Raw genomic sequence first — 23,542 nt, forward strand, 5'->3', positions numbered from 1 at the left:
ATGCAGGGGTTTGGCGTCCAAAGGCATTTCCATTGCGTGCAGGAAAAGAGGAGCACAGTTGATAAGAGTTGGAAGAGCAGACAGTTTGTGCTGGGGCATGAGGCTGGAGAAGACTGCAAGGAGTTTGAAGGTAAGGGTAATGATTTTGAAGTTTACCTTCTTGGAGAGTGGGAACCAGTGAAGGTTGGTGAGCACTTACATAATGGGTGTGTGGGATAGCATGTAGGCCTCAGAGTTCTAAACGTTTGTGTAGGCTGCAGCTGGAGAGGCTGGCCAGAGAATGTTGAAGGGACTGTACTGAATTAAACAAAGTCAAGCCTTGAGGTAACAAGTAAATTGGTGTTGTAAAATTGTTTACAATTGAGGTAACAAAGGCATAGGTAAGGGTGTCACTGGTGTGCATATGGAAACTGATCGTATGTTTATTAAATGATAAGCTTAATATTGTCAGTGCTATAATATGGTGCAATGGAACCTCTATATGCAGCACCATGGAGTAGTTGTACATGGATGTGCAGCTGAGATTCCTCCATTTGCTGAATTTCTCATATCAGCCGTGCCACCATGCGTGGATTCTCCTCACCAGTGGTGAGGAGAATCCAGGCACTGCCCGAAAGCGAGGGAGTGTCACTCCGTGCACCTCTTGTATATCTGCTAGCCGTCAGTTTTAGGGCAGCCTTGGTGGAAGCCTCAGAGTCGGGTTCCCACTCACCTCTAGGAGGCCCAAGAAAGGGAACGGGTAGAAAATACCTTATAAAAGAGGCAGTCTCAGCCACAGTCTCTTTTAGTCTTTTTCTTGTCCACTAGATCATGTTAATGAACAGCAGGCTATGAGCAGGGAAGTAGCCTAAAATTAGCAATAACATTTAAGATTTCTATTTAAGATTTTAAGCCTTTGAAAATGCATATAATTAGGGACCTTTATTTGTGAGAACTGATAAAGTCTTTCGTAATTTAGTTTGGAGACCTTTGTTTAACAAGGTTTGGCAGTGATTAATGATCAGCAAGGATATCTGATTACAATTCAACAAAAGTGAGCAAAATTCTTTATTTTCTAAAATATACGAGATTTTCTATACTTTAAAGGAGGAGATTTGCCACCGGCGATCTTTTAAAAAAATATAACAGATACAGAGAAATATATTAACTTACTAATACCCTTTTGTTTTCTTTTCTATCTCTGGTAATCAGCAACAGTAGACATACTGTCATTAACCCTGGGGCGCTTCAGTGATTGTGTGATTTTAAGTCTGTGTGTTAATTGAGGCCCCCATGCTGTTGCATTCCTCCATTAATGATGTTATCATTAAATCAGGTCATTTTGCCCAGACAAGAAATGCACTGTATTACATTGCCATCTTCATCGTGAGTGCAACTGATTCAGAGCACTTTCCCAAACCTGGGAAAATGAGACAATAACATCTACTGGTGTCTCCTGCTGAAGGCACTTTTGTAAAACATACACCGTGCTACACAATAATGATGTAAAATGGACTAGGTGAAGATTCAGAACAGTCATCTTTCTATGCTGGCAGCTGGTGAGTGGGGCAGATGGAAAGACTCCTTTGGTATAAGGTATTTTATTGATGAAACCCATGAAAGGCGATGGGAGGCTTCCTCTTTAAAAAGGGGTCTCCATACAGAGCCTCCCTTTTTATAAGCATCCTTATGGTAAGAGGCACTCTTTAAAAAAAGGTTCAGTGGCAAAACAGCCTCTTCAAATAAGGTTCCAATGGGAGGGCTGCCTTCTTAGAGGCTTGCGATAGGAAAACACCATCCTTAAAAAGAGTTCTGTTGGGGAGAAAGTCTCTTTCAAAGGGACTGATGAGGCACACTCTTTAAAAGAGCTTCTGGAGCAGAGAATTTCACCATTAAAGAAGATCCTAATGGTGAGACACTCTAAAAGGAGTCTTGATTGGGAGACTTACCTTCTTAAAATGGGTCCAGGTGGGATGAACCCTTCCCTTATCCCCCATCCCATTTGTGATTCTAATTCCTATGATTGAGCAATCAAACATTTATTTTCCATCTTGCTAGTTTGCTTTATTTGGGATTTTGTGTACATCATCATTTAGAAACACATTTGGGAAAATCAGGTGGCTGCCCAGAGCCGGGACTGTTGGTGAGCGTGTGCAAGATCACTCAACATGCCTGTGCTCTGAACAGTGTGGCTGAAAATGCTTGAAATGGACACAGTTAGCCTGTTGACCAAAAGGGAACCAGAAACCATTTCTTTATGCTCGGTGTTGTCATTTGCACGTCTGATGTTATCAGATAACAAACCGTGGGATATTTGGTGAAAAAGTCCTATTTCAACAAAGTCCATTTAGCTGCCCAAAAGATGAAAGCTACAAGGTGGAGAATACTAAAGAGCTATTAAAAGGGAGTTAAAAACTGCAGGGCATTGCCTTCCGAGGTTGCAGATAATGGGTTTAAAATAGTTTAGTTCTCGGTTTCTAGTAACCATGGGAACAACACTACCTGTGTGAGTAAACAGAGTAAAACAACCCTAGTAGGAAAATGACACATTCAGCATCTCAAGAGAACCTCTGGTGTCAGAGTGAACATTGAAACATCTTGTATATAAGTAGTTACATTGCTATTCTAATTATACTTACCTTTGTAAACAATTTTACAACACCAAGTTATAGTCCAGCAATTTTATTTTAAATTCACAAGCTTTCGGAGGCTACCTCCTTCGTCAGGTGAACGATGCGGAAATGAAGTCCTCGAAATGAAGTCGCATTTATAATTCACAGAACAATGCTGGTGATAACAGACAGTTTTTTCAACTGCCCGTTGCCAAGGCAATCAGTGTGCAGACAGACAGGTGTTACCTGCCTTGTTATCATCATCATACTCATCATCATGTTATCATACTTACCTTGTTATCATCATCATTTTATTACTAAAGTTAATTACTATCAGATTTTGTGTTTATAACTGGTGACTTGAACTGGCTGAGCTCACTAATCAATGGCTCAGAAGAACTGTAGGAGGGTGTTATGTACATGCTTAACCTGGGGGGAAGGGACAGACCTCAGCTATGTGTTGGAATAAATAACGTGGCAATGAGTCCTGGATGGTGCAGTTGTGACACAACAACTTCTGCAAGGAGCACACTTCTACACTACTCACTAATTTGCTGTTCCGTATCCTTTAGCTTTGGTAAACCCCACCGAAATGGCCACAATCAATGCAGGCAAACCTGAGGAGTAATAACAGAAAACATTTGTAAAAGCCAGCTCTTATGTTCCACATTACTGTATCCTGTACGAATACACACTCTGACATCTCAATAATTGCTGCTCAATTTCAGAGCCCTGCTCCCAGGAATGAGACAAGATGCTTTTTGTTTTGACAAAATAGATTTTAAATCTTTCCAGTTAAAACTAATTAAACCTCCATTATTGACCTGTCATGTCCTCGATCAGAAATCTGCTGTACTATCACACCAATTTACAATCAGCAAAAAGAAACCAAGTTAAATAGGAAAGATCTCATTTTACACACATTTTATTTCATCCAATTCCACAGAGTGAGTCACATCCAATCTCACTAGGCCAATGAGCCATATCCAATCCCACTGGGTGAAGGAGCCACGTATGATCCGATTACTGAGTTAGTCATGTCCAATCACACTGGGTGATGGAGTCACATCAATCCCATTAGACAATGGAATAATGTCTAATACCTAAAGTAAGACACTGATACCATCAGATATCTTATCCAGTTGCACAGTTGAAAAACTAGAAACCAATCTCAAATGTAACTTATATTTTAGTAGTAATATAGGGGTTCTGACCCATGACACAGCATCTGTAAACACTGTCATACCAATGGCTCATGAGTCAGAATAGATGCCAACTGTACACTGAATCTGGGCAGCAATGATCAGTCATGGGAGAAACCGATAAGTGAAAGAGGTGATTAGCAGCTGCATTAAAAACATGGCATGTTTCCAAACCTTTATTTTTAACAGTTGAAGGATATCAACATAGTCACATCACCCCACCATATCATTCCTCATGTTCTGCTTGTGCTCTCCAGTGTCCAGACAACTTACAATTGGATAGTAATTTTCAATACCAATTAAGTCCTTCATATGAGGGTAAACACATAACCAGTGTGTATCAGGAAATCATGGGCTGTGATTTTCTGTCCACTGTGCTGCAGGGCCTCGCAAAATTTACCCTACGTTGCATCTATACTGCAGCTACTAGTCTCAGCCCTGGTATTTACATTACTAAGGCTCAGAGGATATAGGCAGCAGTGTGAGCACCATCTAAACTTTAAAACGAACTCCAAGTACGGATCCCCTACACACCAAGCTTGACATCATACTGGAGTTACACTCCATGCGGTTTCAAATCAAGATGGAGTGGGACTACCCCCTCTCTGGAATTTGTTGCAGTGTAAATGCACTCATAGTTATTATCTTTGCTATATTAACACTATTATCTTACATTCCCTTCTACACCCATCCATCAATCCCTCACCCAACACTGAACAGCTTGAAAACTCCACTGCCCAGTGCCATGGCCAATTTCACTGTAGCTCTTCTTAATTGAAGTTTTTAAGACAAGCATTTAGAGGCACTTGTTTGTCTCCCTTTACCCCTGGGCACAATAACAAAGCAATAACAGTGTCTCTGACATGTTAGAATTGTACTTGGCATATCTGCGTGCTGTGTGATGGTGTCGGTCTGCATCTAGTCCCACATCATGAAATACTGATTAAATCTAATAACTCAAGTGATACACAATCACAAATTGTATCATCAACCCTTTGGGCAAGCAAGAAAATAAAATATTCTCCTTTCTGTCATTTCACTACCAGTTTTGTATGAAAAGTGCAGATTGGAAAGCAAATAAGAAACGTTTTTTTGGACAAATACAAATTAAAACTTCCCTCCTGATGTCTTGTATTAACAGTGTCCTATTACTTTTTGTATAAATAGCTATTTCATCACAGCTGTGACATAAAACAATTAGTTGGCTAATGTTCAATGCACACTTTGTAAAAGCTGTTGCTGAAACATATGCACTACGTATTGCACATAAGCTGTATGAGAGATGTACACATACCTACTGTCCTCATCGGAGATGTGAGATATCGGAATTTGCTTTGGTACGTGTATGATTTAACTGGTTTGCAGGGTACGTGTACAGAAGATATTACTGAGGCAAAGTCCACAAAGCGCAAGGCATCAGTGAATGGCAGCTGTTCCATGCTGTACACTATACATGTACAAGTTTTGGCCTTGAGACATACACTAGCCACACAGTATTAGTTGAGTCAAATACTGCTTGTGCCTTTCTATACGTGTACCCACATGTTAAATTATTTCATTCCTAACTCCACCACATAAGGCACCGTGGTACATAACGGTGGGATTGATTTTTGTCTGTAGCATTAATCGGGTGGAGGTTGGGCAAGGGGTCGGATGGAGTCGGTGTGGGGCCTGAATCATTTTCATGGCTGGGCCCCATTTAAATGAATCCAGTACGAAATGCACTCTTTATAGGCAGCTTGCCGATCTGGGGGCAGGAAATCCGGAGGGGTGGCCAATTCTGAAGAACTTACAGCAACATTTTAAAGGGGCTGGAAGTGTCAGAAGTGAAAGGGAGCAGGAGCACATAGTGGCAGGGAAAAGTTGTGCAGCACTGTAGAGCAGCAAGGAGATAAAATATTGGAAACCATTAAGGCTCCAAACCTACAAGCGACTGCAGTAAACGTGAGTACCAAACCTGTTCCCAGCTTTCTCTCACTGCAGCTAAGGATCCTTTAAAGGATGCTCAAAATGGATGCCTCCTGACTTCTACTGCCCAGATTTGGTGGATGGGTGCAGAAACTAGTGGTAGCAACATGGGCTGAGATGAAAATGGTATTGGAGGTCGTAACTACGTCATCTGACCTCTATTTTCATTTATTCATGAAGCTCCTGCTCATTTCCAGTCCACGGTCTTTATTTTTGCACTTTAGATCAATGTCCAGGACAATTTACATCACCAATCTACATTCTGAGCTAAGGCTGGTTGATCTGTGCTTTTAAACTGATGATATAATGCACCATCTGCCAAACAGACATCAGAGGTCACCTGTTCCGTTTAAAATTCCCTGCTCCCAGTGCTGCAGCTCTATCTCTGCAGTCCCTTCCAGTGCAGCTGAAAGAAAAGATTGGCTGAATTTACCTAGAATATAGTAACACTAAGTATAATCTCCTGTGCCATTCTAACATGGGATGGGCCTGTGAACTCTAACAGAGGATGGACTCAATTGGATGTACACAGGATGTGCCTGATTCAGTACCTCCTTGCTAGTTCTATGACAAAGGATAGGTTCAAGTGGGATATCTGGGTAAATTAACTGATCCCACACTCCAGTGGGGAGCCAGGCTCGAAGGAAATGCGGGTTGGAGACTAGGCTAGAATTGCGCAGTTTCTCCCACACCTGCTCCTTTCAAATGTAGCTTCCAATGGGAGCACAGGATTGGTGAATTTACCCTATGGTCAGAAAGATAGTTGGTGTAGTTGATTGTAATAAAGTGAATGGTTTGTTTGGCCTAAAATCCTTTTCCCGTTCCTAAAAGTTCTTGCAATGTGCTGTGATGCAGAATAGAACTGATAGAACGCACTGTCTCAAGCTGCTCTGACACTGTGTGGACTTGGTCAAGTATCTCCTCCCCACAGTGTGCTTTGAGGTGGGACAGGCCTAACTGACTATGTCGCCAATATGTTTTGAGGTTGGATAGACCTGACTGAACAATTCCTCCAAGGTACTCCGACGAGAATGGGTCCAATTCAGTTCACCCTCTTGAGGTGCCCTATCGTCGAATGCTCATTATGCACTCCCAACACACGACTCCAACACATCATTCCATGAGTGTGTCATCAACTGAAGTGGAGTGTTTTTATATCATTGCCTAGCTGAATCATTCTCTACTATTTCAGTGATCGCAGTATCTATTCAAAACTGTAAACCTCAGGATAAACAAGGCACAGTATGTTTTCAGTCAATGGAACAGCCAAGATGAAATTTTACGCTGAGCACAAGAAATTGCTGAATGAAAGTTCTAGTTACAAAGATGCAGAGTTGGAACTCATTGCCAATTTTTCCCTTTTCTGCTGAGTGTTGCATGCAAGCATAAATCTGCCTGTAAACAGCAATGCTTGACTTTAGCAGTCTTTGGTAACATTTTAACTGCACTTTTAAAAAAAAACTGGCAGAAACTGTGCTCAAGTAGCAGTGAAGAACTTTAAATGTTAAAAATCACTGGTGGCTGTTTGGCATCAGTCGCTGAAATGATGCTGCAACACTGATCACAGATCATTCCAGGAAACTGCTGACTTAACAAATTTATCCCTGACATGAGCTGAGCAGCCTTTTGTTTACTGTCAGACCCAAGAAGCTGAGCTTCCACAAGGTTGCGGTGAGATACTCTAAAGTCAAATTTCTTCAAACAGATACATCAGATTTTAAATGCCAGCAGCATACAAATAAGTAGAATTTATATTAATACAAAAGCAAAATAATGTGGATGCTGGAAATCGGAAATAAAATTGAAAATGCTGGAAATGTTCAAGAGGTCAGGCAGCATCTGTGCAGAGAGAAACAGAGTTAACGTTTCATTTCTGATGAAAGGTCATCGACCTGAAACATTTTCTGAGTTTATATTAATGTTCCCTTTAAACTGGTTATCCTCAATTACAATCTCCTACGGGTTTCGAGATGCATGGAGAAAGTAAAGTGGATAGAAATTAAAATTAATGAGGAGGTGTCGGCAATGATACAATAGGAACATAGTTCTGGACCAGCTGTAGAATAGGAGATCGTATGGAGAAATGAAGAGTGAAACACAAGACAGAGTGGTTTGGAGAAGAGAAAATTGAACCAGAGCCTCCCTTAGGCAAACTACTGATGATGATATCAAAACAATATTGATATCAAAACAATATTGATGTTCAGTTTCTTTTTGTTGTGCTAACAGGTTGTCCAATTTGGACATACTGTATCTATAATGCATAATTGGAATGCCAACCATCTACTAGATATTTGGATTGACAGTTCAATGAATGTTTTACCTTTTTTTTGAACCTGTTATTTTGCAGTAGCTGATGAAAAGACATTAAGGCCATTGAAGGTATACAGCAAAGAATAATCAGTATGAAATTGGAGGAGAAACTTTGGTTATGAGACGAGATTTGAGATACTGGTACTATTTCCTCTGGAGCAGAGAAGGCTAAGAGGAGATTTATTAGAAAATTTTAAAATTATGAAGGGTTTTGATATGGTGAATATAGAAAGACTATTTCCTCTGATTTGGAAATCGGTGATGAGGGATCATAAACTTAAAACTGTCACTAAGAGGGTGATGTGGAGATGCCGGTGATGGACTGGGGTTGACAATTGTAAACAATTTTACAACACCAAGTTATAGTCCAGCAATTTTATTTTAAATTCACAAGCTTTCGGAGATTTTCTCCTTCCTCAGGCAAATGTTTCAAGATCTCCTTGAAGCCTACGCATTTATACATATTGAACAATAATACATGGTGTTTACAGACTGCCCCTGCAACTGCCCGTTGCCAAGGCAATCACCGTGTTCAGACAGAGAGGTGTTACCTGCAGAACCTCCGAATACACATTCAACAAAAAAACAAACAGGGAAAAAAAACAGAGAAAAAAAAACAGAGAGAGGCAGAAACATCCGGAAGGCAGAGAGAGCCAGCAAATGACCCATTATATTAAAAACAGATAACATTTGTTCGCTGGTGGGGTAACGTGTAGCGTGACATGAACCCAAGATCCCGGTTGAGGCCGTCCTCATGGGTGCGGAACTTGGCTATCAATTTCTGCTCGACAATTTTGCGTTGTCGTGTGTCTCGAAGGCCGCCTTGGAGTACGCTTACCCGAAGGTCGGTGGATGAATGTCCATGACTGCTGAAGTGTTCCCCGTCATATCCCGTTCCTAGTAAGAACGGGATATGACGCTCGACTCATCGATCGACAGTTCCGACGGGCCACAGCAAAAAATCGCATAGACCTCCTCAGGAGACTAACACGGGACGCAACCAACAGAGTACCCTTTGTCGTCCAGTACTTCCCCGGAGCGGAGAAACTACGCCATGTTCTCCGCAGCCTTCAACATGTCATCAATGAGGACAAACACCTCGCTATGGCCATCCCCACACCTCCACTACTCGCCTTTAAACAGCCACCCAACCTCAAACAGACCATCGTTCGCAGCAAACTACCTAGCTTTCAAGAGAACAGCGTCCACGACGCCACACAACCCTGCCACGGTAACCTCTGCAAGACATGCCAGATCATCGACACAGATACCACCATCACACGAGATGACACCACCCACCAGGTGCATGGTTCATACTCCTGTGACTCAGCCAACGTTGTCTACCTCATACGTTGCAGGAAAGGATGCCCCAGAGCATGGTACATTGGCGAGACCATGCAGACGCTGCGACAACGGATGAACGGACACCGCGCAACAATCGCCAAACAGGAGGGTTCCCTCCCAGTCGGGGAACACTTCAGCAGTCATGGACATTCATCCACCGACCTTCGGGTAAGCGTACTCCAAGGCGGCCTTCGAGACACACGACAACGCAAAATTGTCGAGCAGAAATTGATAGCCAAGTTCCGCACCCATGAGGACGGCCTCAACCGGGATCTTGGGTTCATGTCACGCTACACGTTACCCCACCAGCGAACAAATGTTATCTGTTTTTAATATAATGGGTCATTTGCTGGCTCTCTCTGCCTTCCGGATGTTTCTGCCTCTCTCTGTTTTTTTTTCTCTGTTTTTTTTCCCTGTTTGTTTTTTTGTTGAATGTGTATTCGGAGGTTCTGCAGGTAACACCTCTCTGTCTGAACACGGTGATTGCCTTGGCAACGGGCAGTTGCAGGGGCAGTCTGTAAACACCATGTATTATTGTTCAATATGTATAAATGCGTAGGCTTCAAGGAGATCTTGAAACATTTGCCTGAGGAAGGAGAAAATCTCCGAAAGCTTGTGAATTTAAAATAAAATTGCTGGACTATAACTTGGTGTTGTAAAATTGTTTACTAAGAGGGTGAGAAGAGGTTAGGAGAAATTTCAGTTGTTAGCATTAGAATGCTTTGCCGCAGGCAGAGGCCAGTGCATCTGTTAAGCAGATAAACAATTGAAGCAGAAGAAAATACAGGGCTATGGGGAGACAGCAGGGCAATGGTTTAGTTTTGGATTGTTCTGGGAAAAATTGACACAGTCACAATGGGTCAAATGGCCTTCTTATGTGCTGTAAACTTTTATGGTTCAGTATTTATTTGCACATGAGCGTGACAAGATGAAAACTAAAAAGAAAAACATAGCTTTTGTAAAAACATTGCCGGAATCGAATCTCATTATTGACCGGCAAATAGTTGCCTCATTAGTGGTTCTCCTTAATGAAGCATGAGTTCCATTATTGAGTATAATAGAGCATGTGCAAAGGCCAAGGGGAACAAAATTTGCTGTACTGGGAGATTTGCGATAATATAATTAGTAGTAAGAAACATCCAATGCAATTGGTCAGATCTGAAGCATTTGCTCAGAATTTAGAATTTTAACAGTTCCTTTGCAAATCACACATGATATGCATTCTAATTATAAAAGAGAGTCACATACCCCAGCCAAGGCAGAGAAAGCGTTTCCTTATCAGCCTGGTCCTAATTTTTCCCAGCACGGCAAGATAGGACTGCCAGGCTTCTGTCAGCACCCAACAGAAGGAGGAGAGGAAAAAGAAATGCAGAAAAGCTGCTGTCATCATACATACACCCTGGAGAAAAGCAGGAAAAATGTTTTAAAGAACATTTTAAGTACGGAGTGAGAAATACCTTGGGAAGCCAACTATAATAAACTCCCTGAGGAGGCTTCAGTAGAGATTCTGTACAAAACAGGCAGAAATAACCAAGATTAATCTTTTTCATAATTTACTGCAACACTACCATGAGTTAATCTGGTTGATTATTATAATTTGTGTATTTAGCTCGATGTACTGGAAGTGAATTTGGGGTTACTCTAATCTACTGCAGAACATTTGGTCCTTTACTTGTGCCGCATTTAACCAAATGAGGGAAGAATTACTTTGAAAGTTACGTGTGTGGTAACATAAATGAGTTCATGAAAACCTTTTCTGGTTGATATTATAAGTGGAATCCTGTATTCTTTTTTGATCAAGTTTGTGATTTTAGGATCAATGCTGAACAGAGGAGATCTTCATGAACTCATTTAAGATGTCACTATACGCACTGACTGGAGCGAATCTTCTTCCGTGTCTTAGAGTGCCTGGAGGACCCCCCACCAGCGCTATTTAAAGGGACCATGCAGGATTTACAGGTTAGTGGCTGGATTATTGCTTCTGGCTGCCGAGACATTTGTAACTGTTTTTGGAGGTCTCCTAGACGTGAATACCAGGACGCGGGGACATAGCCTAACCTTTAGAGCCAGGACATGCAGGAGTGAAGTTAGGAAATGCTTCTACACGCAAAGGGTGGGAGATGTTTGGAACGCTCTTCTGCAGACAGCAGTTGATGCTAGCTCACTTGTGAATGTTAAATCTGAGATTGATAGATTTCTGTGAACCAAGGGTATTAAGGGATATGGGGCTAAGGCGGGAAATGGAGTTAGAACATAGGAACATAGGAAATAGGAGCAGGAGTAGGCCAATCGGCCCCTCGAGCCTGCTCCGCCATTCAATAAGATCATGGCTGATCTGATCTCAACCACAAATCTAAAGAACACAAGAAGTCGGAGCAGGACCCGGCCACATAGCCCCTGGGCCCTCTCCGCCACCCACAGGGCATTGACCGATCCGAACTCAGCTTCATGTCCAATTTCCTGCCCGCTCCCCATAACCCCTAATTCCCTTTACTTCTAGAAAACTGTCTATTTCTGTTTTAAATTTATTTAATGATGTAGCTTCCACAGCTTCCTGGGGCAGCAAATTCCACAGACCTACTACCCTCTGAGTGAAGAAGTTTCTCTTCATCTCAGTTTTGAAAGAGCAGCCCCTTATTCTAAGATTATGCCCCCTAGTTCTAGTTTCACCCATCTTTGTGAACATCCTTACTGCATCAACCCGATCAAGCCCCTTCACAATCTTATATGTTTCAATAAGATCGCCTCTCATTCTTCTGAACTCCAATGAGTAGACTCCCAATCTACTCAACCTCTCCTCATATGTCCACCCCCTCATCCCCGGGATTAACCGAGTGAACCTTCTTTGTACTGCCTCGAGAGCAAGTATGTCTTTTCTTAAGTGTGGACACCAAAACTGTATGCAGTATTCCAGGTGTGGTCTCACCAATACCTTATATAACTGCAGCAATACCTCCCTGTTTTTATATTCTATCCCCCTAGCAATAAAAGCCAACATTCCGTTGGCTTTCTTGATCACCTGCTGCACCTGCATACCAACTTTTTGATTTTCTTGCACTAGGACCCCCAGATCCCTTTGTACTGCAGTACTTTCCAGTCTCTCGCCATTAAGAAAATAACTTGCTCTCTGATTTTTCCTGCCAAAGTGCATAACCTCACATTTTCCAATATTATATTGCATCTGCCAAATCTCCGCCCACTCACCCAGCCTGTCTATATCCCCTTGCAGGTTTTTATGTCCTCCTCACTCTCTACTTTCCCTCCCATCTTTGTATCATCTGCAAATTTTGATATGTTGCACTAGGTCACAGGTTCACCATGATCTCACTGAATGGTGGAACAGGCTCGAGGGGCTAAATGCCATTGCCACTTGCTGCCTCTTGATATGTGCCACCTTCTCCTGCAAGAAAGCGGGACATGTGTCTGGGTGATGTGCCAGAGTGTGTGGCCTGTGAGTTGTGGGTGGGCGGCTTGCAATAGTGGTAATGTGTAAGGGCGAGAGGAAGCATCTGGTTGGAAGAGTTGAGTACTGACAGAGTGAGTTTGTTGGTATGTGGGTGATGGAGGGTGTAGTGCATGGTGCAGTTGGTAGGAGACGCCACTTGAAAGCTGACCTCACTCACCTTGGCCACTCATGTCAAAGCATTGAACTTCTTCCTGTACTGCATTCATGCTCATGATGCTGTGCGCCTGACATTGACTTCGTCCACCATTGCCTCCCACTGCCTTTTGGATATATGTCTGGAGGGCCTCTTGTTCCCCACCCCCCTCTGTGGATATAGGATGTCCCTCCTTCTGTCCACCTCTTGCACCAAGGCCTCTAGTGCATTAGCAGAGAACCTTGGTGCATGCACTCTTGCAGGCCTGGTACCAGCTCAGATCAGCAGATTGGTGAGGTCTGGTGTACAGATTGGAGGATGTGGGATTTAGTAGTGCGCAACCTTTATTCAATGTTTTAACATAACTCATCAGTGTGTAATCATAGAGATGGGATCTGCATCTGTTGTTTTACGTGTGCGATGTCTGATGTCCGTTCAGATTCCGTGCAGACAGTAGACTGTTATTTTCAGCAAATACCTTTAAGAGATTTCTAAGAAACATCCTCCCTTTAAGAGATTGAGCTCCCCTTTAGTGGTGGAAAGTGCAAATTGCATTGATTCCACATGCAAGGCCTGGAAAGGTACGCTGATTGCAAGTGAGTCCTCGGGCCGGCCAAAACTTGTGTCCTGCCTGCACAGGGGTCATTGGGCGCAGGGTAATAGCACATCTCGCTACCTATGTCCAATAACGGCCCTTATCCAAACTTTTCCCCCCTTGTACCTTAAATGGACACGAAGAAGGTAAAAATAAAACAATGGGAAACCCGACCCCAACGCGCCCACTTCGGTTTTAACGGAGGCGGGTTGAGGGGCGGGCAACTAACCTGCGCTATGGAGGCGGATACCGAAGTTAAATATTTTAATGTTTTAGCTCTTTTTCAGATTTATCGCTGGCCAGCCGGGTTTTCTGAGCCTCGGGAAAACTGGCAGCTGAAGGGAGGCGAGAATGGCTGGATGGAACAGGTAAGTGCCTTTCCAGCATTGCTTGTGGGCCAGGAGGAGCAGGAGCACTTCACTCTGGCCCACTAAGCTAATCTGCTTCCCTCCCCGCGATCGGACACCCCCACACCCCCGAAGTCCGACCCGCAATCTCCACTCTGCCCCCCCGATGTTCGACCCTCGATCTCTCCCTCCCTCTGCTCCGCTCCCTCTGCTGTGACCTGATGCCTTAGGCCTTCCCGCCCAAGAGCCAGCTAGCCTCTCAATCTGGCTGCAGCCAGGAAACAGATTCAAAAAATTTTAAATCAGGTCCTGCCGTTAAATTCCACAGGGTCTCCGGGAAACCCGTACTACCAGGTTTCCCGGCTGCTATACCTCCCCATCCCCCCGTCTCCCCATAAATATCGGGGCCTAAGTTACACACAGGTGCATCTTAGCAGCACAGTCATGGTGCATTATATGATATAATGCTCTAGCCCGTACAAAGCAGTGTATCCTCCGATCTAAGATGAGCACTGCATTGGGTGATCCACCAGTTTATCTTTATTTGGTTTGAGAGAATCTATGCTGAATCCTGTGTAGGTTATGCAAACCTTCAAGTTACGTGCATGAAATTGCATTTCAGAGCAATTAGGAAATGATTTATTGGGCATATGAAGTAGCTCAGCCACCATATCAATGGCATATCAGGAGGGCAGTCCCATCCTCGATTGTGAAGATATTTGTATCTTGTCAGCTGGGCCACCAGGTGGAGCACTTTTCAACAGTGAAGTATATCACTTGTGTGAAGGAATACATCATAGCCAGCTTGCTACAATGCTATGACAGTATGTTACTGCCAGTGTACTTGGAGAATCATGCTCTTGGCTAACGAAGGACACATACAGCCAAGCACTTAAGTGAGGGAAAACAGATGGAAATAGGAGTTGACTAATCATAGAATCATGGAAATTTATGGCACAGAAGGTGGCCATTCGGCCCATCCAGTCTGTGCCGGCTGAAAAAGCGCTATTCAGCCTAATCCCACTTTCCAGCACTTGGTCCGTAGCTTGATCCGTAATCTAAGTATAAATTTGTACCCAAGTTTTATATTTCACCTACATACTTAAGGGACACATAACTAAGTAAGAAAGCATCAAATCTTACAATACTTCACACTATGGAATATCAGACAATAGTGCATTCATCACAAACTAACGCTGTGAAATGAGTAAGTTACTCATGCCAATATAAAGCCAAAAACTGAAAAGCAGAAAAGCTGAGTTGGTGATGGAGAGAGCTGTATTTATCTAACAGCTCTGGGAGGTACAATAGTATAAATAGATGCATTAAAGTGCCATATATCATATTCAAACATCACATGGAAAGGGCAATTGATTTGTTGCAATGTGACATCCCATGACAAATCCCATAAATTTGTACACTTACGAAATGTAGCATGATTTGCTGCCCCGAATACTGCAATTTTATATAAAAATCCTGAAGACGGTGAAAATGCTGGCTTCTGAGTGCTAATGAATCACTTGTCACATCAATTTCCATGTAATGTGTACATTACATGTGTACAATACATGAACAAAGCTGAATTCTGAACAACACACAGCCAGTTTGTAAGAGGTGTTCTGGCTAGTTTGGAATGGATTGGGATTTCTGAAAATTGCATTTGAAAGAAGCCCATTTCTAAGTCTGCCCATTCAAGAAGCATTTGGATGAGCACTTGAAATGCCATAGCATACAAGGCTACGGACCAAATGCTGGAATATGGGATTAGAGTAGACAGGGCTGATGGCCGGCGCGGACACGATGGGCCGAAGGGCCTCTATCCGTGCTGTATGACTCTATGACTCTATGACTCTATTAGTATCAGCTTTTGCTGTGATGTACTGGGTTTGTTTGTTTTATTATGTTGGTCAGATCCAGTTAAATTCAAATCTAATCACAGAATTTCAACAGATCAAATTGCATTCCATTGTATAGAATCCCAAATGATCAAACCCTTTTGCATTCATTCCCATTGTATAGGATCCCAATAGATCAAAATCTTTACATTTATCCCCATTGTATAGAATCTCAATGGACCATACCCTTTACCATTCACTCTCATTGTACAGAATCCCAATGGATCAAACCCTTTACCATTCATTTCCATTGTACAGATGTCCACAGGACCAAACCAAATAGGATGTTACGGCCTTGGAGAGGGTGCAGAGAAGAATTACTAGAATTGTATCAGGGATGAGGTACTTCGGTTACGTGGAAAGAGTGTAGAAGCTGGGATTGTTCTCCTTTGAGCAGAGAAGGTTAAGGGGAGATTTAATAGAGGTGTTTAAAATTATAAAGGGTTTGATTGAGTAAATAAGGAGAAACTGATTCCACTGGCAGGAGGACTTAAGGACTTAAGGCAGAAGCAGATTTAAGATAATTGGCAAAAGAACCAGAGGGGAGATGAGGAGAAATGGATTTACGCAGCGAGTTATTATGATCTGGAATTCACTGCCTAAAAGGGTGGTGGAAGCAAATTCAGTAATAATTTTCAAAGGGGAATTGGATATATACCTGAAAAGGAAACATCTGTAGGGCTATGGGGAAAGAGCAGAGGAGTGGGACTAATTGGACGGCTCTTTCAAAGAGCTGGCACATGCACGATGGGTTAAATGGCCTCCTTCTGTGATGTAAGATTCTATGATTCTATGAAACCTTTCCCATTCATTCCCACTATGTAGAATTCCAATGGACCAAATCCTTTCCCATTCATTCCCATTGTATAGAATCCCATTGGGCTAACTCCTTCTCATTCACTCCCATTAATAGAATTCCTAATCTAAGCGTGAAACTTGAAAACTTGAATTAAACATTGTAATACAAGCATTAAGAATTCCCTAGTTATTTGCTATGCATACTACACAGTGATTGTTCTATCACATTTAACTTGAAATTTATATATTTTATGTATTTTACATAAAATACGGTTTCTCTTCAGTGTTTCCTGTTCTTTCTGTTCAGGCTGAATTGCTGCATGAAGTACTTAATGAACTGTTGGGCAGACTTAGAAATGGGCTTCTTTCAAATGCAATTTTCAGAAATCCCAATCCATTCCAAACTAGCCAGAACACCTCTTACAAACTGGCTGTGTGTTGTTCAGAATTCAGCTTTGTTCATGTATTGAAGGGTCTGCAATATCTGCCTTAAAATAATGCCTGTTTCTTGTCCCTCACCATTCCTTCTTGTTGTGTTTATAATGTTACCATTACATACCCCTTCTGTTTCCTTTTAAAGATTTATTGTGCATTTCTACAATAAAAAAGTATAAATGAAATCAATAGCTGTGTAATTATTGAAGAACTTGTGGCAGTTGTCTTGAGCAGGCGGGCAGGTGATGTCATGGCTACCAATATGTCCACAATGCATTGCAAAATTCGAGTTAGATGCAATGATACCACCCACTGCTTGGTGCTTATTAACATGAAACATCATCAGTTTAAACACTCAAGATATGAACATAATTGGGATAAGTGTTCTAAATTCCTTCAGGAAAAGGAATTACTGTGTTTTAGAACATTAGCATTTCCTGTATAAGAAAACAATTACTTGCAGTGTAGCAGTTAGATATTATAGAAAGGATCCAAGCAATCCGAGCCTGAGCAGCCAGTCTATTTAACAAGAATGCTGCACTACTGCTGTTCCACTGGAGTATTCAGTAAACACTGTGTCACATCACATTTATAAGGCATTCTCAAAGCATTTTGGTGGAAAACAAATTACTTCTCCACTTTGGCTCTTTGAAGCCAACAGTGAACAGGGGAATCTGAATGAATGAACTAGTTTCAGAAGATAGCAATGGGAAACAAAATTGAGATTTCAAGGGATGAGAGAGGCAGTCAGTGATATCCACTTACATGCCGTTTAAGAGGGCTACAAATACTAGACTTGTAGTTTACAGTACTGGCTGCTAAGTAGAAAAGCTGTGCGTCAGTCACAATTGCCAGGAGCGTGTTTATATCAGGAATGGACTGCATTCTACATCGCAGTCAGGTAGATCTTGGTAAGAAGAATGTGATGTAGGTTGCAAAACTATTCACAAAATGTAAAGATCCAGGTCCACATTTTCTCTGTGGTTTTACTAAATGTGAGAAGTGAACCACAGTGGGTAAAACAGCATTAATATTTATAGACTAGTTTTTTTTTGTTTGAGGCTAAACTCCCTGTTTCTTCCCCAGGCTATAACTGAAAGGCCTTTAACAGTGTACTAGCTCTGCAAGGAGGGGTGCGAGAGCAAACAACAATGACTCTCTAACCAATTTTCACTTCCCCATGTAGAGAAACAACTAATCTCCACTTACTGCTTTCCAGCATGTTTGAACTTGAGAATGTGTGAAGTGAGAAACTGATGCTGTGCCATCTTACTGGTGTTCTAACATGTTGTGATAATACTAGCTCCAAAAGCATGGCTAAAACACAATAATCACAAAAGATAAAGCTGTGGATAAAGGCCAATTCAGACTTTTATCAAATTACTGTATCTTCAAAATAAAAGGAAATAGTATTATTAGCATCCATTGACCAGCTGGGTGGGACTGCCCTCGCCCGGTTCCATTCCTATCTATCCAGTCGTAGCCAGCCAGAGAATCTCCTGCAATGGCATCTCTTCCCACTCCCGCAACGTTACCTGTGGAGTCCCCCAAGGATCTATCCTTGGCCTTCCTATTTCTCATCTCCATGCTGCCCCTCGGCAACATCATCCGAAAACATAATGTCAGGTTCCACATGCACGTGGACGATACCCAGCTCTCTTCACCACCACCTCTCTCAACCCCTCCACTGCCTCTGATTTGTCATGCTGCTTGTCGGGCATCCAGTACTGGATGAGCAAAAATTTCCTCCAATTAAATAGTGAGAAGACCAAAGCCATTGCCTTCGGTCCCCGCAATAAACTCTGTTCCCGAGCCACCGACTCCATCCCTCTCCCTGGCCACTGTCTGAGGCTGAACAGGACTGTTCACAAACTCAGCGTCCTATATGACCGTGATCTGAGCTTCTGACCCCATATACTCTCCATCATCAAGATATTACTTCCACCTCCATAATATTGCCTGTCTCCATCCCTGCCTCAGCTCATCTGCTGCTGAAACCCTCATCCATGCCTTTGTTACCTCCAGTCTCGACTATTCCAATGGTCTCCTGGCCAGCCTCCCACATTGCACCTTCCGTACATTTGAGCTCAATCAAAACTCTGCTGCTCATAACCTAACTCGCATCAATTCCCATTCACCCATCACCCCTGTGCTCGCTGACCTACATTGGGTCCCAGTCCGGCAATGCCTCAATTTTTAAATTCTCATCCTTGTGTTCAAATCCCTTCATGGTCTCGCCCCTCTCTATCTTTGTAGCCTTCTCCAGCCCTACAACCTTCCGAGATCTCTGTGCTCCTCCAATTTTGGCCTCTTGTGCATCCCCGATTTTCTTCACCCCACCACTGGCGGCCGTGCCTTCAGCTGCCTAGGCCCTCAGCTCTGGGATTCCTTTCCTAAACCTCTCCTCCTCTGTCTCCTCCTTTAAATCGCCCCTTAAAACCTACCTCTTTGACCAAGCTTCTGGTCACCTGTCCTAATATCTCCTTATGTGGTTCGGTGTCAAATTTTGTCTGATAATGCTCCTGTGAAGAGCCTTGGGATATTTTTACTATGTTAAAGGGGCTATAAAAGTGCAAATTGTTGTTGTTGTCCATTTACTGAGAGTTTAAAACAGCAGCATGAAACATCCTGATCTATGATCTCACAACCAACCAAACAGATTAATTGAATTTGCTGAACTTGTCTATTTGTTTCTGTCCCACCCATTCTATTTATCACCATACTCTGACCAGATTTCAATATCAATGTGCCCTTTCAGGAACCACAGAGACATCTTGCAATTTACACCTACCGTTAACAGTTGATCATTGAAAATGGACTTCAATATGAATACACTTGAATTTAAATTCTTAAACCATCTGTCATCATAAAAAAGTCTGATACGCCTTAGTTCCCTTTTTTCACCTGTTTCTTTCCTCTTGCAAGTTTACCCCTTAAAGTGAAACTTGCTGCATTTGCTGGGTTGCCTAGGGACAAGTTCTGGAGCAATGTTGAGCCTGAATTTATCAGAATCAGAATGATTCTATAGACTATAGATTATGGAAGAGTTCCTGCAGATTGGAGGGTGGCAAATGTAACCCCACTATTTAAAAAAGCAGGGCGTGAGAAAACAGGGAACTACAGACCGGTTAGCCTAACATCAGTAGTAGGGAAAATGCTAGAATCTGTTATAAAGGATGTGATAACAGGACACTTAGAAAATATCAATGGGATTGGACAAAGTCAATATGGATTTATGAAAAGGAAATCATGTTTGACAAACCTACTGGAGTTTTTTGAGGATGGAACTGGTAGACTAGAGAAGGGAGAACCAGTGGATGTGGTGTATTTGGATTTTCAGAAGGTCTTTGATAAAGTCCCACATAAGAGGTTAGTGTGCAAAATTAAAGCACAAGGGATAGGGGGTAATATACTGGCATGGATTGAAAATTGGTTAACAGACAGGAAGCAGAGAGTTTGGTGTGACTTATAGGGAGAGGTTGGATGGACTGAGACTTTTTTCCCTGGAGAGTAGGAGGTTTAGGGGTGATCTTATAGAAGTCTCTAAAATAATGAGGGGCATAGGTAAGGTAGATAGTCAAAATCTTTTCCCAAAGGTAGGGGAGTCTATAACGAGGGGGCATAGATTTAAGGTGAGAGGGGAGAGATACAAAAAGGTCCAGAGGGGCAATTTTTTCACTCAAAGGGTGGTGAGTGTCTGGAACGAGCTGCCAGAGGCAGTATTGGAGGCGGGTACAATTTTGTCTTTTAAAAAGCATTTGGACAGTTACATGGGTAAGATGGGTATGGAGGGATATGGGCCAAGTGCAGGCAATTGGGACTAGCTTAGTGGTATAAACTGGGCGACATGGACATGTTGGGCCGAAGGGCCTGTTTCCGTGTTGTAAACTTCTATGATTCTATGATTCTAAATGGGTCTTTTTCGGGGTGGCAGGCAGTGACTAGTGGGGTACCGCATGGATCAGTGCTTGGGCCCCAGCTATTCACAATATATATCAATGATTTGGATGAGGGAACCAAATGTAATATTTCCAAGTTTGCTGACGACACAAAACTAGGTGGGATTGTGAGTTGTGAGGAGGATGCAAAGAGGCCTCAAGGCGATTTAGACAAGTTGAGTGAGTAGACAAATACATGGCAGATGCAGTATAACGTGAATAAATGTTAAGTTATGCACTTCGAAGGAAAAACAGAAAGGCAGAGTATTATTTAAATGGCGATAGATTGGGAAATGTTGATGTACAAAGGGACCTAGGTGTCCTTGTACACCAGTCACTGAAAGCAAACATGCAGGTGTAGCAAGCAATCAGGAAGGCAAATGGTATGTTGGCCTTCATTGCAAGAGGATTTGAGTACAGGAGCAAGGATGTCTTACTGCAGTTATACAGGGCTTTGGTGAGTCCACACCTGGAGTATTGTGTGCAGTTTTGGTCTCCTTACCTAAGAAAGGATATACTTGCCATAGAGGGAGTGCAGCGAAGGTTCACCAGACTGATTCCTGGGATCGCAGGACTGTCATATGAGGAGAGATCGGGTCGACTAGGCCTGTATTCACTCGAGTTTAGAAGAATGAGAGGGGATCTCATTGAAACATATAAAATTCTGACAGGGCTAGACAGACTGGATGCAGGGAGGATGTTTCCCCTGGCTGGGGAGGTCCAGAACAAGGGGTCACAGTCTCAGGTTATGGGGTAGGACATTTAGGACTGAGATGAGGAGAAATTTCTTCACTCAGAGGGTGGTGAACCTGTGGAATTCTCTACCACAGAAGGCTGTGGAGGCCAAGTCACTGAATATATTTAAGAAGGAAATAGATAGATTTCTAGACACAAAAGACATCAAGGGGTATGGGGAGAGAGCAGGAATATGGTATTGAGATAAAGGATCAGCCACGATCATATTGAATGGCGGAGCAGGCTCGAAGGGCCGAATGGCCTACTCCTGCTCCTATTTTCTATGTTTCTATGATTCAAATTTATTGGGATTTTTTGAAAATTTTCTGGTGCAGGTCAATTCACATTTCAGGCATCATTTCTGTGTCAAAAAACCTGTTGGTTCAAATCCTACTGTTAAATTTGTGCTTGTATTCCTTTCTGCTTGAGCCTATATTAATATGGAACCCTTGCAGGGTAAGAAATATCATCCTTTTTAAATGTTCTCTGCGTGATCTACGATGTTCAGTTCAGGCTTTTCCCCAATACCTTTCTTGTGTTCACACCTTGATTGCAGATTCCATAGGCAGACTGAGTCTTATATGAACTGGAACCTACGGTTTTATTCTGTGCCAGGTATGGGTTAGCAAAGGACAGGTTTAACAATTATTACCAAATCGCAGTAAATCGCTTGCTGGAGAATACTTAGGGAGCCCACTCCATTCTCCAGTCACCTCAGAAGGAAGAGAGATGCCACTAAACCGTATATAGGCTAAACTACTTGGTCAGATTAATTTTAAAGTAATATTTTGAAGCAGAAAGACAGATCAGGATACAATGCAACATAAAAATTAAACATACATCAATGCAACTGCACTGACTGTTTAAAGACAAAGCCAGAGTCTGTCCTTCTTGCAGCTCATCTCAGCAGTGCTCATAGCTCTGGGGGCAATTGGCACTTTTGGCGGGGGTGAAAAATTAGTGATAGCGGATTGGCTTCCCTTTATGCACCTGGCCTGATTTTCTATTGACTTCATCGGGGAGGGTGTATAACGGGCAGCTAATCTGCGACTGCCAGCTTTCCATCCCAACCGAAAGGGAAAATCGACCCCACCATCTCTGAAGGAACATTGCATGAGATGGTTTCTCCCACCTAGTGAAGCTAAAGTTCCAAATTTGAGCTTCTTACTGTAGCACAATTTTCACTCTTATTTTTGTAAACCTGTAAGCTGCATCCTAAAGCCTCAAACCCCACTTATCCGAAATGGTCACTGAATATCATCCTCAACCTTAAATTAGGATAAATCTGTACAACAATTTCAGAATCAGTTTGAATTTTCAAATTATCCTGGATCATTCTTTTGAATAACAACTATTCACTTACTTGTTTGAGCTACAAATGCTCCCCTTTCCACTTACCTTGCTGTGTATCTGTGTTTGACCAACTAAAATCAGAATGTTTGATGCCATTATAGACAGGCAAAAGTTGAGTAGAATAATAGATCGCTCTGATTTTATGAATCTGTGGAAACATAATTGAAAAACAAACCAAGGCAATTTTAAATGATATATCGTTATATCTAATTAGAGACAACATAATGGCAATAGAAAAAGGGACATAAGTAACATTAAGATAGAAACAGAATCCATATGGATTGAGATGAAGGATAAGAAGGGATCGATCAGGTTACTAGGTACATTTTACAGACCACCTAATAGTGGAAGGGAAGTGAAGGAAGAAATATGTAGGCAAATCTATGAAATTAGTAAAAAACATCGAATCAGGTACAGAAAGAGAAATAA

General features: G+C 42.3%; 1 protein-coding gene across 1 annotated transcript in view; it reads right to left on the reverse strand.

Annotated features, from left to right (window-relative positions):
• LOC137342497 (adhesion G protein-coupled receptor B2-like) overlaps positions 1-23,542 on the reverse strand; it is a 697,882-nt gene that overhangs the window by 69,629 nt on the left and 604,711 nt on the right. Inside the window, exons 19-21 of the mRNA XM_068006399.1 lie at positions 23,159-23,261; positions 10,667-10,817; positions 3,139-3,208 (exon numbers count right to left, since the gene is read on the reverse strand). Of these exons, the coding sequence (XP_067862500.1) occupies positions 3,139-3,208; positions 10,667-10,817; positions 23,159-23,261 (324 nt within the window). The remainder of the gene's footprint in view (positions 1-3,138; positions 3,209-10,666; positions 10,818-23,158; positions 23,262-23,542) is intronic.

This window comes from Heptranchias perlo, chromosome 26 (genome assembly GCF_035084215.1).
Source record: "Heptranchias perlo isolate sHepPer1 chromosome 26, sHepPer1.hap1, whole genome shotgun sequence".
Lineage (NCBI taxonomy): Eukaryota > Metazoa > Chordata > Chondrichthyes > Hexanchiformes > Hexanchidae > Heptranchias > Heptranchias perlo.